The sequence below is a fragment of the Octopus sinensis genome, linkage group LG14, assembly GCF_006345805.1.
Source record: "Octopus sinensis linkage group LG14, ASM634580v1, whole genome shotgun sequence".
In the NCBI taxonomy this organism is placed as follows: domain Eukaryota; kingdom Metazoa; phylum Mollusca; class Cephalopoda; order Octopoda; family Octopodidae; genus Octopus; species Octopus sinensis.
This window is the reverse complement of record NC_043010.1, coordinates 14,166,909-14,183,933: the sequence shown is the minus strand read 5'-3', so window position 1 is coordinate 14,183,933 and position 17,025 is coordinate 14,166,909. Positions and strand designations below refer to the sequence as shown.

General features: G+C 36.5%; 1 protein-coding gene across 2 annotated transcripts in view; it reads right to left on the bottom strand.

The window, feature by feature from the left end:
* LOC115218891 (eukaryotic translation initiation factor 3 subunit A) overlaps nt 1–17,025 on the bottom strand; it is a 46,671-nt gene that overhangs the window by 26,169 nt on the left and 3,477 nt on the right. For both annotated transcript variants that reach the window (XR_005001807.1, XM_029788888.2), the window contains exons 2-5: nt 5,560–5,750; nt 4,570–4,706; nt 2,587–2,750; nt 46–104 (exon numbers count right to left, since the gene is read on the bottom strand). Coding sequence is in view for 1 of the 2 variants with exons in the window: in XM_029788888.2 (XP_029644748.1) it covers nt 46–104; nt 2,587–2,750; nt 4,570–4,706; nt 5,560–5,750 (551 nt within the window). In the remaining variant the exon portion in view is untranslated. The remainder of the gene's footprint in view (nt 1–45; nt 105–2,586; nt 2,751–4,569; nt 4,707–5,559; nt 5,751–17,025) is intronic.

The following is a 17,025-nucleotide window of genomic DNA, read 5'->3' as shown; positions in this document are numbered from 1 at the left end:
AGTGTGTGCATGTATATAAGGAAGGAAGACAGAAGAGAAACTTACATTGTCACATAGTTTCCTGAATTCTGTTTTTCGGTTGTAATTGATGCAGAAGAGGAAAGCTGAAAAGAGAATTTCAAAGATCAGGCTATATTGTTTGTTGACTTTTTGACACGCTGACCATATCTTAGTGTATTTTGAACTAAAGAACTGTTATATTTTCATACTAACACTTTTGAACGACCAGCACTTGGTTTAAACGACCAACCTGGCCAAGAGTACCCATTGTTATTTAAATGTGAATTTCAACACAAATCTCGTTAGTACATTCATGAAAACACGTGATTTCACTTGGTAAATAGTTGAGTTATAGTATCAGACATTGTTTGCTGTAATATCTGAACTCAGTGAATTCTGAGAGATTTTTTTCCACATTTTTTCTGCGTTTTTTCAACTTTGAAAATGGATAACAGTTTTATGCAATCAGGCAGTGATTCCGAATTTGAAGGTTTTTCAACAGAAGATAACGAGATATCAAGAAAATGAATAAATGAATGCACTTGGTGTATGAGAATGAATCAGATATTTCCGTATCCGAAACTGAAAGCAATGATAATGACAGCGAGGACGATTTCACATCGGAATGGAGTAAAAAGTTTCCAGTATTGTCAAGGACACAATTTGTGAAACTGAACCAGTTTTTACATGTGAGAGACACTAGCAGCACCCCAGTACGTGAAGAACCAAACTTTGATCCCTTATTTAAAATAAGACCCCCTCATCGACTGCATTCAAAATACATATAAAACACTTTACAACCCTGAGAGATACTTATACATTGATGAGGGCATGGTCGGGTATAAAGGAAGGGTACGATTCCAACAGTATATGCCAGGAAAGCACATGAACTGGGGGATCAAAATTTGGAAAATTCAGGAAGCAAATACTGGGTACTGCTGTGGATTTAGTTTTTATACTGGGAAAAGAGGCAAGCATGGCCTAGGGAACGATATGGTCTGGAATTTATCACTTCCATATCATAAACATAATATTTTTTGACCAATCTTTTAGTTCAGTCAAATTTGTGGTGGATTTAGAAACTGACAACGTATACATGTGCTACAGTAATTGTTAGTAGAAAAGAGCTGCCGTTGGATATAAAAAAGCGAAATTAAACAAGAGAGGTGAAATAATCCAATGGCAGAAAGGAAATCTGCTAGCGAGTGCATACAGAGATAAGATGCAGATAAATTTTCTATCTACGAGTGCACAAACATGTAGATGAAAATGGCACCCAGTTTGTGAACCTGATTATAACAGGTACATGGGTGGTGTGGATCAGCTGAACCGAAGGAGTTATTATCAGGTTGGTAGACCAGGTAATAAATGGTGGCGATACCTGGTTTGGTATATAGTAAACATGAGCATTGTAAATGCATTTATGTCATATATCAAATCAGGAGGGGCTTGCAAACTGTGCGACCTTCTGCAGTTCTGAGCAGATGTAGCAACGCAGTTGAGGGCAGGTTATTCCTCCAAAAAAATAACTGCAGGAAGGAAAAGCAAAACCTGCCAGAGAGATATCCCTCTGAGTTCAACTGATCTCCATGAATTAGAAAAAATCAAGGGACACAAGAGGCAGTGCTGTGAATGTCTACATCAGGAAATTAAAAAGGAAAAAAAAAAAAAAAAAAAAAATCCCAGTGGGTGGCCAGTTGAAACTTCTTTTACAATGTGCATTTTGTAAGGTTGCAATATGTACAATATGCAGATTGGGATGTTTTACAACTTTCCATGATAGAAATAGTGTGAATACCGTATATACGTATGATTAGCTTGTATAAATATTTTTCAAATTTACTTCGTTTTTACTTTTTATTCACTTGTAATTTTAAATTTGCCTGTAAGGTGAATGACAAGTTGTGATTTAATTTCTATTGTAAATCTTTATTATATGTTCTTGTGTATTCATGTATGAAAATATATTTAATTTAGCCAATGGATTTAATTTTCTAGTTTCTTCAAAAAATTCCAGTGTTTCAGTTTATTTTACCTTTACGGTACACCTGTTCTGTGCATTAAATCCAACTGATAATCTAGTGGTGTGCGCAATTATTCTATATTAAAATTTTGTTTCATACCCAATTGAATATTAGCTAATGATTCATTTTCTATGGTGATGTTTAAACAATTTAAATATTTTGCTCACTTTACCTATATTTACCTGTAATTAGAGTCACTTTGAGACAAAAGTTATGCAATAGAATAGATTAAGAACCCTTTCTTCAATTATGTTCCAAATATCACATTAATATGTTAAATAAAAAAGTTACAGTTGTTTAATGAAACTAGTCTAAATTCATGATTATTTTAGAATTTAAATGCAACTCATGAGGGGTGTATTTTGGTCAGAAATATAGTAACAAAAAGGTTAACCTCTCGTCCTCTCTACTCTATACAACAAAGCATAATTAACAAATTCCTTTAGTTTGCTATACAGCTAATGAAAGCTGTGGTAATGGATGAAGTATTGAAATGCTTGTTTCAACCAGTTCTATAATCCTGCTAAGTGATGGACGTTCAAGTATTCACTTCGTTACTTACCTTGCTGTGCAATGTTGTGGTACAGTCTTTCAACACGAGAGTTGTTCCTCAAAAGATCCAGACATTGACGATAAGACTCCCACAAAAACTTGACCCATGGTGTCAGAATGGCACGGTCTGTACGGTCCTGTGTGTCTTCACCACTCACAGCTTTCATTAACAAGCTTTGAAAGAATGAAAGAAAATTTACATTACAAAAGTAACAACAACGATTTCTTATTTAAAACAAAAAGCCTGCAGTTTTGAGGGAGGGGGGTTAGTCAATACCTATTTCTTTATTACCCACAAGGGGCTAAACACAGAGAGGACAAACAAGGACAGTCAAACAGATTAAGTCGATTATATTGACCCCCAGTGAGTAACTGGTACTTAATTTATCGACCCCGAAAGGATGAAAGGCAAAGTCGACCTCGGCGGAATTTGAACTCAGAACGTAACAGCAGACGAAATACGGCTACGCATTTCGTCAAGCGTGCTAACGATTCTGCCAGCTCGCCGCCTTTTTTTAGTCAATACCGTTGACCCTAGTACTATATTTTGGGATGATTAAGTCAAATGTTGACAGGATTTGAACCTAGAATACAAAGTATTAGAAGAAATGCCACAAAGCATTTTTCCAATGTTCTACCAATTTAGCTAGCTTGCACTATTTTACAGCTATTTGCTTACATGGGTAAGAAAGATCTTCTTATATGAACATTTATTGCAGCCTGAAGCCTTCTCTAGTAGAGTGGCTTTACAGATATACTGTAAAAAAATATGATACCTCCCATAGCACTAAAGGAACTTTGACTCATAAACAACCAACAAACAATGCTAACTATTACTCTACAACCATCTCAACTGAGATGTTTTGGCGTTAGGAAGGGCATCCAGCTGTAGAAACACTGCCAGATCAGACTGGAGCCTGGTGCAGCCTCCTGGCTTCCCAGACCCCGGCTGAACCGTCCAACCCGTGCTACCACAGAAAACGGACGTTAAACAAAGTTGACTCAAAAACTGAATTGGCAAAGCATTTAGCCTGGCTCTTTAGAAATGATTGCTCCTAACATTGGTATAAGGCAAATTTTGAGAAAAGAACATTAAATTAACACCACCACTATTTGACTGGTACTAATTTTGTCACCACCCTACCCAGAATGCACAATGGCAACAAAGTGTTTTTAATTGAAACTATTAATTCTGCTATCTACTACCTTAGAAAAAAAAAACAAAAATAAAACCATTTCTCCTCACTGGCACATTAATATTCTTCCTGAACAATTAACTATTCTTGAACCAGATGTTTTAAGCAAATCACTGCAGCTAATGATGTCGTAAACTAAGTTGTCTCGTGTCCCAATTTTAACACTAAGGCTGGTGATAGGATATCTGCAGCTAGTAATTTTCAATAACAGTGTCAAACATGATCAGCAGACTAAACTAGGCTTTGTCCATAAACCTTAACTAATAACAAGCCACCATGTAATTATAAAATACCAGCCTAACAAAGTCAAATAAGATTATCACACTGAGTAGCCATCTGTCCAAAGGTGTGTCTGAGAAGTAGAATATTTTAAAAGTGAAAAGGCCAATAAGATGAGAGAGAAAAAAAAAAAAATTAATATTTTAGTTCTGAAATTATAAGCTTAGTACTTTCTAGATGGTTCAGTTATTATGAAATTTCAGAAGAAAACTTTCAATTTTTGCACAAATTACTGAAAAACGTTTTTCAAATACTGTATGCATCATATAATTTGAAATTTTGTATGCCTACAACTCATTATGACTCAATAATTATTTCAATTCCTTAAATCCATAAAAATGTTTTAGCTCGAAGGCTGCGGCCATGCTGGGGCACCACTGCTAAACATTAACTGCATAAAATAGTAAGTGGCCAAAGAGAGTAAGACACAAGTAGAGAAAACTGGAGATGCTCGAGGAGTCAAACGTTTCTAAATAGGTGCAATGCCTTCTGAGCAATATGAAAGTCTACAAACTTACCTCTCCGGAGTATCAGGGTTGTCTAAATCGTCAACATCAACAACGGCTTGGTGAGATTGTTCACGAGCTTTCTCAGTTGTCTTTTCAGCCAACTTCAAATAGTTCTCCACCACATCCACGAGAGAGTTGATGCTCACCTATTGAAAATAAGAATTGAAATATAAAAAAATTAATAAGATCTAGCACAATAATGAAGTCTCACTTTGTACAAGGCTACACATTTCTCAATCCCAAATTCATAATTTAAAAAAAATTTAATCGCAGTAGATTTTAAAGTGATGAGGAAAAAAGAATATGAAACAGTTAATAGCAATAATGGTTTCTAACAAACAAAGGTACGACACCATAAATTTGCAGTTGATTATCCTAAAAACCTGCTTCAGTTCTAACATAAACCCTCACATGTATAAAACTTCATTATAAAGTCACAACTTTCTGTGTTCCAAACACTAGCTTAAAACATCAACTACATGGTAAAGTTAGTTATTTTGCTAAATAACTTCAAATTCTTTGGTCACAAAAACATGTCCCACCTTTGAAGCATATATATGTATATATATCACGTGATCACGTGACCGACCAGTCCATCAGATGTAGTTACACATCGCTGGTCACAATGAGTTCGCATTGTTTTAGCCTTCGAATGACACCACACCGCTGGCTAAGTGAGCAGGCCAACAGAAGAAAGAGCAGTGAAAGAGTACAAAAGTGTTTAATTAAATATATATATATATACTTTATTTTATATTCTAGCAAAAACTGTCTGATGAACGGCAACGAGAAACTCAGAGTAACAGATTTTGTTGAATTTTCTGCTGCTTAAAATAAAGCATATTACTCTACCACTGGTATTTGAATACTCTTTTTTCCACCTTGTTTCACATTTATGTGTTTACTCCGGTGTATATATATATATATATATATTCAAATATTAAAAAAAAAAAAATTTTTTTTTGAAAAGTGTTTAATTAAATGTCATTAAATACTAACCTGTTGACAAATAATCTTATACTGGTACAAGCCCTCTTTTGCAATGTGACTCTTCCGGAGATCGACACAGAGCTCAAGGTACTTGGCCATAATCTGCTCGTGAATCTTTTGCCATGTGCGGTGTTTCTTACTTTTGATGACATCGTACAGGACATCCAAGGCACGTTGTTTCTTGTCCACATCAATAAATTCTGAAAACAATAAAACAAGAAATAACAAAGATTTACTATGATTTTATACCTGAATTTCTTTAAATTCTAAAAGCAATAAAACAAGAAATTACAAAGATTTAGTATGATTTTATACTTGAATTTCTTTAAAAGAATTTTCTTTCTATTGCATTGATCTAAAGTAGCTATTCGGATATTGGTCAAAAGTAGTTTCCACATTGCACAACGATGAAGTTGGGAAACTGAAGAGGCTCAAGAGAAAGGGGAGTGTATTTGTGTAATATGGTTTGCCATTGGCTGCAGCAAACAAGCTTTTTTTTTAACCCTTTTGTCACTAACCCACCTTGTAGACATCTGAAAAAATTCTGGTTAACCCTTTCATTACCAACCCGGCTCTGGCTCTGAGTACAAATATCTTGTTTTCATAAGTTTTGAATGAAAATCTTCCACCAAACCTTAGTCACAATTTATGTTCCTAACATTAGCTTAATGATAACAAAGTTATTTTACTAAATTCTGTGTTATATTTAAAGTAATTGAAAGAGTTACCAAAACGCCCATAATCACTCAAAATGATCCTATTCATATCTGAAAGTGCATTTCAGCGTAAATCTTGTTAACACACTTGTGAAAACACGTGATTTCATTAAATAAACAAGTTACACTGTCTGACATTATTTTATATGATATCTGAGAGCTGCAAATTTTTGGAAATTTTCCCCCGTTCTTTTACACTTTGATTTTCTGAAATGTTCCACTATGGACAAAAACTGGATACCACTTTCTTGTTGTCAAGCAACAAGTTCAAATTCAAAGATATAAAAGAACCTAAGAAAATATATGGCAAACATAAGTGAAACAATTCCGACAACAGTTCCGATAGCAAAAAAAAAGTCAATTTGCACCTGAGTATAGTAAAAATTTTAAAACTGTTTTTTTGTAGAATTCTGCTTTAAGTACACCATATATATAACCCCTCATATCTTTTTCCATTTTTTTTAAATTTCAAGAAAATTTTTACGCATCTGTGTTCTGCATATAGGAATTCATATGAATACACACAAAGAAAAGAAAAATGACTGTGATTTTAAGGGTTATTTAGCTGTTATTTTAGTACATCTCACGTCCACCTAATGCCCTTCTCATTTCTTTGTCACTGAAGTAATGATGTTTTTCAATGTCTTTCACCTCATAAACACATTTCATAGTCTATTATTGCTGGGATTTAAGTAAAAACTTCAGACTCCCCAGATTTCGATCATTTTTTTAAATTGAAGAAAAAAACAATTGTTTTCAGTCATATGAACTTCTGTGCATAGAACATAAATCACAAAAAATTTTTTTAAAGTTATAAGGGGGTATATGGCATACTTAAAGCAGAATTCCACCATTTTCCATAGCTCTTTGAAGCTATTACTGTGGAAACAAACCCTTATATAAAACATGAACAAAAAGGAAAAAGCAACAGTTTGAGGTTTCCATATGCTTGGGAGAAAGAAATCCAAGCATTTTTAGTAATATTGTGTGTGTGTGTGTGTGTATACATAAATTCGATTCATAAATATATTTTTTTTTCAAATTTACCCCATTTTTATGAATTATTTACCTCTAAGGTGTGACAAATTTTGATTATTTTATATTGTGAATCCTTATGTGTTTCTGTGTACTACATTTCCAAGTTTTCTTCAGACACATTCCAGTATTTTGTTCTATTTTACCTTTATGGTACACCTGTCCCTATGTGCATTAAGTTTGACTTATAGATAACCTAGTTATCTGCACAGGTATTCTGTATTAAATTTTGTTGCATGCTCCTTGAATATTAACTAAAAACCTTTCAGTTAAATTGTATTTGAAAAATAAAAGTTGTTTTATGAAAACAGTCTAAACTCATGATTATTTCAGAATTTAATTGGAACACCTAAAAGGGGCTTTCTGGTTAGCAATATAGGAACAAAAAGGTTAAATAACTGAAACACCCCCAAATAAAAAAAAAAAGAGAGACATGGTTTCACAGACCACCTTCAACAGTTGGGTGAAGATAACACATATATCTGTAAAGTCACTGTGATCCAAACTAAAACCCATTCTCTGTTCCTCTTCCTATCATGCCAATATTCTGCAGACAGCATCCGGGGAGGAATCAATGTCAATTGCTTTGGTCTCATCTATATTATACAGCTCAAAGGCAGCAAGCTGGCAGAAACGTTAGCACACCAGGCGAAATGCATAGCCGTTACGTTCTGGGTTCAAATTCCTCCAAGGTCGACTTTGCCTGTCATCCTTTCGGGGTTGATAAATTAAGTACCAGTTACGCACTGGCGACGATGTAATCAACTTAATCCGTTTCTCTGTCCTTGTTTGTCCCTCCTGTGTTTAGCCCCTTGTAGGTAGTAAAGAAATATATATTATACAGCTCATGTCATTGTGGTACCTAAGCCTATGAGGCAATCACCCAATGATGCATTAGAAAATGGAATCCTTACATGGAACGGTCATACTGGAACACTAGCTCAAAAATCGACCTGATCACGACTAACATGAGCTTCATCTACAACTGAATATAGTTGCAGGTCATCAGCAGATCTCAATTTGACCACTGGTCTTCGACATGGCATGTGGACTGGCTTTAATACAAGTATGATGCAGGTGCAAGTGGAGAGAAGCTAATTAACCTTGCACAGTGAACACTTAATGTTAAGTAAAAGTAACAGATATAAGATTATGAATTATCAGAGTGTTTTCTGGCTAACAGTACACTGAGTTCATGTTGAACCATTAACTGACTGAAATGTATAAATGGTCTACATTTTCCTCTCTTAGTATCAGTCCATTGCCCCAATACACTTGTTGGATCTTTTCGGTTTGAACGGCAGTTGTTTTAAAATAATTTCCACATAACTAAAAAATTTTAAAATTCGTATACTTGTAGAATGTGTTTATAAAACATCTTTTTCTCTTGGCTTTATTGAGAAAATTCTACGGTTTGTAAGATATTTGTTGGTTTTTTTCTTCGTTTTCTGCAATTTCAACCAATCAATGACATCTATTGAGGTGAAAACATTCTGTGCCGTATGAAAATGTCCCTCGTTTAAGAAACAGATTGGATTTATTTACATTTCTGAAGAAAAAAAAGATACCCTTCCCCCATCCCTAACCCTAAAATAGATTGAAATGCAATAGATCTATACTAGGGTCATAATTATGGGTGACAATTTCATATGACACGGCTAGAAAAAACTGCCATTCAAACTGAAAAGATCCCACTTGTTTTTCTGTTAACCAAGAAAAAATGTCAAGCCTTTACTACTAACAGAAGATTTATTGTAAAATTTGTCATTTATTTACTAACGAAATAAATTAACTATCTTTAGACACCTTTGTCAATAGGTTAAATACAAAGCTTTATTTTTTTTGCTGTTTCACATAATTATTCAATTTCTTTTCTTGTTAATAGTCCTTTCAAAAGCAACAAAAGTAGGATCTGCTTTGTTTGAGAACACTAGATATAGTACGGTTGAATTCAGTACTGATCAGCACTGTTAACCACATGAGTGATGGGTGTATTTCTAGAAAATGGTGGGTGATATGAACATTTTGTGGGTGACAAAGAATTTTAAGAAATCAAGTCTGTATTTAATTATATCTTGGCATGCCTAGAAAAAGGATGCATTTTTATTGATCAGACTAATCGCATGAGACATCCCTTTGTATTAAAAAAGCGGACTTGTTTACTGATCAAATATTTTTGTCGCAGTCATATGTGCTAAAAATAGCAGCCAAATAGATCTAGGCCTTAAATCACGCTCCACCACAATTTTTCCTTTTGGCATAACTGTATGAATTCCCGCGTGTAGAATACAAATTTGCAAAAATTTTCTGAAATGCTGGCAGCCAAACAAAACTAGATCCATATTTGCTCCAGCAAAGATGTGTCATTTGACTTTGCGCTATCGACGACTTCTCTTTGGGAATACCACACTGCCTTTCTGATGCCACCCGTAGAAATTTGTTGACAGTACAGTAGCGATTATTTATCATTTGGATTTATTCCCTCTCCTCATAACTGTCAGTTACCGATGCGCCTTCTTTGCCATCAAACGCTGACCGATGAAGCAATGAAACCTTCATATAATAATATAATAATGAAATTATTGTATACAGTGCTCAGGTGCACCACAACTTGTCAGAGTATATGCAGTAATGTACAAATGTCTGGAAAGCGAACAGTGTATGAGTCAGATACATGCTTGTGTGTGTATGGAGGGGAGAAAATCAGGTGTAGTGTTGGCGAATCTCAGAAAGCATGGAAGTTTTGAAGGATGCAGTGCTCCGACAACTAACAACTGATGCCGGCAGTTTGTTCCATGCTTCAGCAACTCTCAGCATGAAAAAATGTTTCCTGAAGTCATGGGAGCTGTGCTGTTTTCTGACTTTGTAAATATGTCCACGGGTGTTAGGTGGGTGGAGTTTAAAAAGGTGCTCAGAGTTATTGTTGGTACGATGGTTGATAATTTTATGGGTGTCTGCCAAGTCAGCTGCCAGACGTCGGAGTTTCAATGTGTCCATGCCCATGCTTGAAGTATCACTTTGATGCAAAGCATTCTGACAAGAACAACAAGCCATTGCCATACTTTCTGCAAATGAGCACCTCTTTCAAAAACCAAACACAAATATTCAACAAGCTCCTCCAGGAAACTAGTAAGCAGGAGAATGATGGATCGATTGCATCGTACAGCATTGCATTGCTTGTTGCTAAGTCTGGGAAGTCTCACACAAGTGGAGAAACATTACTTCGCCCAGTTACCGAAGAGATTTTGTCAACCATTATGATTGAAAAACCAGATAACATTATGACGAAGATCCCACTTAGTAATAACATGATTTCTCAACACATCAATGAAATGGCCAACGATATCAAACAAGGCGGCGAGCTGGCAGAATCGTTAGCACGCCGGGCGAAATGCTTTGCGGTATTTCGTCTGCGTTACGTTGTGAGTTCAAATTCTGCCGAGGTCGACTTTGCCTTTCATCCTTTCGGGGTCGATAAATTAAGTACCAGTTACGCACTGGGGTCGATGTAATCGACTTAATACCTATGTCTGTCCTTGTTGGTCCCCTCTGTGTTTAGCCCCTTGTGGGTAATATAGAAATAGATGTCAAACAACAGCTCATTAATATTCTCCAGCTTTCTGAATTTTCTATACAAGTGAATGAGTCAACTGTTGTGAACAATCAATGTTTGATGATGGCATATGTTCAGTATTTCAAAGACCTTCAACCTTGTGAAGAAATGCTGGTCGCAGAGAAATTGCTGCTTGATCCAAAAGATACACCTATTTTCCACTCTCAAGTCTTTCTTTTTTGAACATAATATAATATCCCATTCAGTAAAACATTCTTGCCTGTGCATCTGATGGAGCCCCTTCAATAGTAGGAAGATACTGAGGTTTTTCATCTCTCCCAAAGCAGAAATTTCCCACCAGATACTAACTGTCCATTGCTTGGTACACTGGCAGCATTTAGTGACAAAAAATATGAACAGTACATTGAATGATGCACTACAGTTAGTTATCAAGACTCTCAACAAATTGAAGTCCAGTCCCTTGTCTGACAGAATTTTCCTTCAACTCTGTCTGAGAAATGATGAGGACTATACTAAACTCTTATACCATACCGAAGTGCAGTGGCTGTCAAAAGGTAATTGTGTTGAACTGTTTCATATAATCATATCTTTCTTTGAAGATACCCCACTATTGCATTGATGGCTGCAAGGTGTGATATCTTTTTTCTTTGTGATATATTCACAAAATTAAATGATTTGAATAGGTTATTGCAAAGGAACGGAAAAACTTTCAATGATTGTTAATCATTTATCACTATCTTCAATTCAAAATTGGTACCGTTTTAACTTATATCTCAGCATGCCTAGAATAAGGATGCATTTCAAAACGTGAATTACATCAATTTCCACAACTTGATGCTTTGAAAGATGAATTGGTTGATGAGGATTTAACTACATATCGCAACTATTTATAATCACTGCACAATAACAGGGTGGAGCGATTTCAAGATGCTATTATGCTGCAGTCAATTGCGAAGATGACATTCAGGATAAATTAATAGAATTACAAAATGACAATGACACCACAATGCGATATCGCTGTAATGGCAAAGAAGGTTTGTGGTACCATCAAAGTATATTGAATTCCTACCCCAATCTGTGCAAACATCTGAAATTACTTTTGCTTGCCTTCCCTACCTTGTATCTGGTTTTAGCTATGTTGGAACTTTACTTTCCCATAAAAGAATTGGACTGGATGTGACACAATGAAGAGATTTGTGTCTAAAGTTGACAAGTTTGAAACCAAATGTATCTGCACTAACTGCATCACACCTGCAACGATTTCATCTCAATCGAAGGAGAGGGGGCTTTCTCCGTCCGGGTTGCGGATCCGTGGAATAAGCTGCCGGATGAGATAGTGAAGATGCCAACGACCGCTCGGTTCAAAGTCTCCCTTGACCACAAATGGCCTGAACTCTTTACATGAACACCACCCTGTACATAACTCCATGTCCCCCTACATGGCCTTGCTTTTTGAGCCAAAATATTAACTAACTAACTAACACATGGTTCTCATTAAAAAGTTGTATTCTTTTCCTTTATAATACAACCATTAATTATTTTTGCACTGGTAGTTCTGATGAATGGTTCATTTGGGGAAAATAAAAATCAGTGTAAAAGAAGGTGCAAGTTTACCAAAGTTAATCTGTCTATAGAGTTTAAGTTAGAATTTTATTCACACAAATTTCAAAACTAAACCCACAATAAGGGATTTGTAAACAACTGCATATTTAGTCTAAACAGCACTAACTGGGCACAAGTCTACAATATAGTGTGTGTGTCATATGATACAAGGCGGGGTTCTCCTAAAAGATTTGGGGGGGGGGGCATGTGTTGTTTTTTTACGAGTGGGCGATGGTACATTTTTTGGCTGATAGGTGGGTGATATTGCAATTTGGCATGAAAAGTGTGGGAAACACTGGTCTAGCATATAGCTGTCCCACCATTATGCTTTAATAGTCTAGTCTTGCAAGTTGTATGGTGACCTCACTAGTGCTGGTGGCACAAAAATGCACCCTGTACAAGCTGTGAAGTGGCAGATAGCCATAGAAACCATGTCAAAACAGACACTGGAGCACAATTCAGTCCTTCAGCCCACTGGGTCTTGTCAAAGCATCCGATCCATACCAGCATGGAACAAGGTTGTTAAATGCTGCTGCTGCTGTGTGTGTGTGTACACACACACACACTATACCAGACTGACCATTGAATCCAAGCTCCACCACCATGAAAATTTCTTGAGGAATGGCATCTGTTTGACATGCCGCCCATTTCACTTCAAGAACTCCGTACCATTCTGAAAACTTTTATATCCTTTGTATAGCCTCCTAATTACATCAGCAAGCCTGCCTCACCATACACAAAAATTAGTACAGTGTAGAGGTAACATCTGGTTTAATGACACCAGGTGGCAACATGCCCTCGTCCCATTTATATATAATGACCTTGGTCTTCAGTCTCATTAAGTTAGTTCTGCCTATCATTACTGGCCCTTGTCATGCTTTCATCAACAAGTCTCTCTACAACACAGAACCCACTTCAATCAGAGCATATTAAACTACCTGTGTGACCTAGCTATAACATGGCCATAATCTATAGACAATCTATCAACTTAATAAACGGGGGTACTATGGTGCAGTGGTTAAGAAAATTGCAGCTCAATCATATGGTTCTGGGTTCAGTCCCACTGCATGGCACCATGGGCAAGTGTCTTCTATAATTCCAGTCTAACCAAACAAAGCCTTGTGAGAGAATTTGGTAGGCAGAAACTGAAAGAAGCCCATCATTTCTCCCCTTTCTCTCTCTATATATATATAGGGGGAGAATCCACAAAAAAAATTTTAAAAAGAGAGAGACAAAAACAGGTGGTGTAGACAACAGATGTATTAGTTTAACGCCTGAGAAGTGAAAAAGTCTTTAACGTTTCAAGCCTACACTCTTCCACAGAAAGAAACAAGAGAAAATAAAGTATGTGTAGTGGCTAGCAATACATACACACACACACATATATAAGTGAAACTCAGAGTAGACTGTCAAATCAACCCACCCTATGCAACATATTGACTCCTATAGCAGATAATACTTGAACTGACTCATTCACTCTTCTCCATGCAATAATATAAACTCGAAAGTAATCTGAACTAAGGAGTAGCTAAACAGGTTTTGTATGTATTGCAAGTTATGTAACACATCAAGTTTAGCTAAGAAACATATGTAGTCTTTATTTACCCTTTTTCATTCCTTACATTCTTAGAATATCAGCATGTATATCTGCATGTGTGTATGTGTATATACACACACACAATATGGTCCTGAAAACATTGTTTATTTCTATACAAACTGGGCCCTATCCCTGCACCCATTTCATCTTCCTGACACATCACTCTTCTAATTATGGCTATTCAGCCTTTGTAACCATGAGAGCAGTACTGCCCATATTTCATCTTTTTGCGCAACCAGCTATTTTTCTCCTTGAAACTGCTTCCTTTTAATATTGGTCTGGCACTCAATAATCATCCCTTGCCTCTTAATTTTCTGCTGACCCTTCCCTTTCCCCTTGAGCTACAGCTCACAACTGCCGTACCTCATCCCTAAAACCCATCCATGTCTGCTATCATTCTCAACACCCTCTCATTCCTGCCACAGACACCCCACTACTTTTGTCTACCACTCACACCCACCTCTGTAACTGTAAGCCTCTATTTCTATCACTCCCTCTCCTATTTTCCCATCTACGGACAATCTTATTATACTGCTAATCTCCATGTACTACCACTTACTGCTATCCTCCTCCCCACCATCAATCTGATATTTAACACTGACCACACTTTAAACCTCAATCACCATTCACTACTATCACTCATATCCCCATCTCTAACCACATGTCACTCTTCCCATACCATTACCCACTCACCCTTCCAGTATTCTGTTACACTCACCTTCTTGTACCTTGAGAGTATATCCTACACACCTTATCACCACTATTTTTATCTCATTCCACCTATTCCCACCCATGCTTATATAATATACTGTAACCATGTATTTCCTCTACAGCAGGAGCAATCCTATTTTACCTTCTCAACTCCCAGCACAAAGCAGTCTTGCCTCTTTACTACAGACCAGTTCCTTTTAATGTAGTCCTCTAGCTCATTAGATTATGTGGAACTGTCCGAGCCAAACCAGTGAAGCAGATAGACATGAAATTATGATAACGATTAGTAGTATTTGATGTTAATTTATAGATGGTGGGACAGTATACATTTACAGAATCAGATTTATTAATAACCTTGGAGTTAATTGAAACTTAATTCTTTGGTTTATTGGCTTGTTCAACTAGGTGGACTATGTTAAAAATTGTTGTCCCAGTCAAGTGTATTAGTTTAACGCTTGGGAAGGTGAGAAAGTCTTTTACGTTTCGAGCCTATGCTCTTCAACGGAAAGGAACATGAGAAAATAAACAGAGAGGGAATATATATATATATATATATCATCTAAGAATCCATAAATCAGAAAAAAAAAAAAGGCACTCACATAGAGTGAGTATGTTAAAGAATATATTATAGAGCAGTGCTTTTCAAACTTTTTGCGGGAGCGGAACCCCAAGGAAACATTCCACTGGCTCGAGGAACCCCTGTGCAATAATTTAATAGTCTTATGCACACATATCTGCACAGGAGAATTATAAATTACTGCCAATTTTAGCAGTTTTGTAACTTCTTGCGGAACCCCTGGACTGTACTGGCAGAACCCTAAGGTTCCACGGAACCCTGGTTGAAAACCACTGTTATAGAGCCATTTCAGCTGTTATACCAACACCATGTACTTTTAGGAGATGGCAGGTGGAAAATAATATATAGTAACTACTCTGTTATTGGAGGTGAAAAATGTTACATACAGTTTGTGGGTGCTGGGGGGGGGGGGGACAAAATTAACAAAATTGCAGAAGATAACTGAACTGAAGGATCTCTTGATAAATCTTGCACAGTTGTCTCCTGTGATTTTGGTTATCTTTTTTCAAAGTACCAGCAAACTGGATGCGAAACTTCAACAACAGAGCTGTTGCCATATTTTTTCCATACCTGCCATCTCTGAAGAACACGGGGTGTTGGGTAACTGCCCTGTTATTTAACATCCGGTAACTTAATACTCAGTGCAAAACTGAGCTTATGTGGATCTATAATACTGTATACTTTTATTTACACACACACATTTATGTATCATCATTTTACATGCTGGCATGAGTAGACAGGTTGTCATGGTTAAAGTGATTTCTAATTAGAAGCCACTATTCTCGTAGACATGTGCTCATACATTGTTTCTGTAGCTGAATGCCATTCCTACTGCCAACCACTCTGCAAAGTGCACTGGATGCATTTTCTTGTGGCACCAATATCAGAGGTTGAATAATTCTCAACAAGGAAGAACTAAAACAACTGAACAACCTTTAGCATTCTCTGCTCATTGCCAGTCACTTTACCATGCGTATAGGGTGCACCTTTTCATGGCACCAGCATTAGAGAAGTTACCTCACTCACCATTCACTAAGGGGAAAGTGGAGTGCTTTGCACACATTAAACGTAGAGGGACTCTCGAACACCCTTTAGCATTCTCTGCTCATTGCCAGTCACTTTACCATGCGTATAGGGTGCACCTTTTCATGGCACCAGCATTAGAGAAGTTACCTCACTCACCATTCACTAAGGGAAAGTGGGAGTACAGTAGAAGAGCAAGAAATGGTTGAGAAGGGCAAAAGCTAAAGTGTAGTGCATACTCAATATATATATATATATATATATATGTGTGTGTACATGTACACATCTCTTTGTGACCCTTTTGTCCGGCACTAGTCGCCACGATTGATTGTTAGCCACTACACATTCTTTTCTCTCCTTGTTTTTTCTGTGTCCCTTTCTGTAGAAGAGCGTAGGCTCGAAACGTAAAAGACTTTCTATTCCTGAGCGTTATACTAATACATCTGTTTGTTTTGTGCACCACCTGTCTTCGTCTTTTGTTTTTTTCGTAAACTCTCCCTATATATATATATATATATAAACATACACAGAAACACTTGCATTTGGTTGACAATGTCCAGGGACTGGGAATAAAAATTCTGATTTATATTGGAAATAGGTATCTATAAAAACACAAAGGGAATTTATATGTGTTCCATCA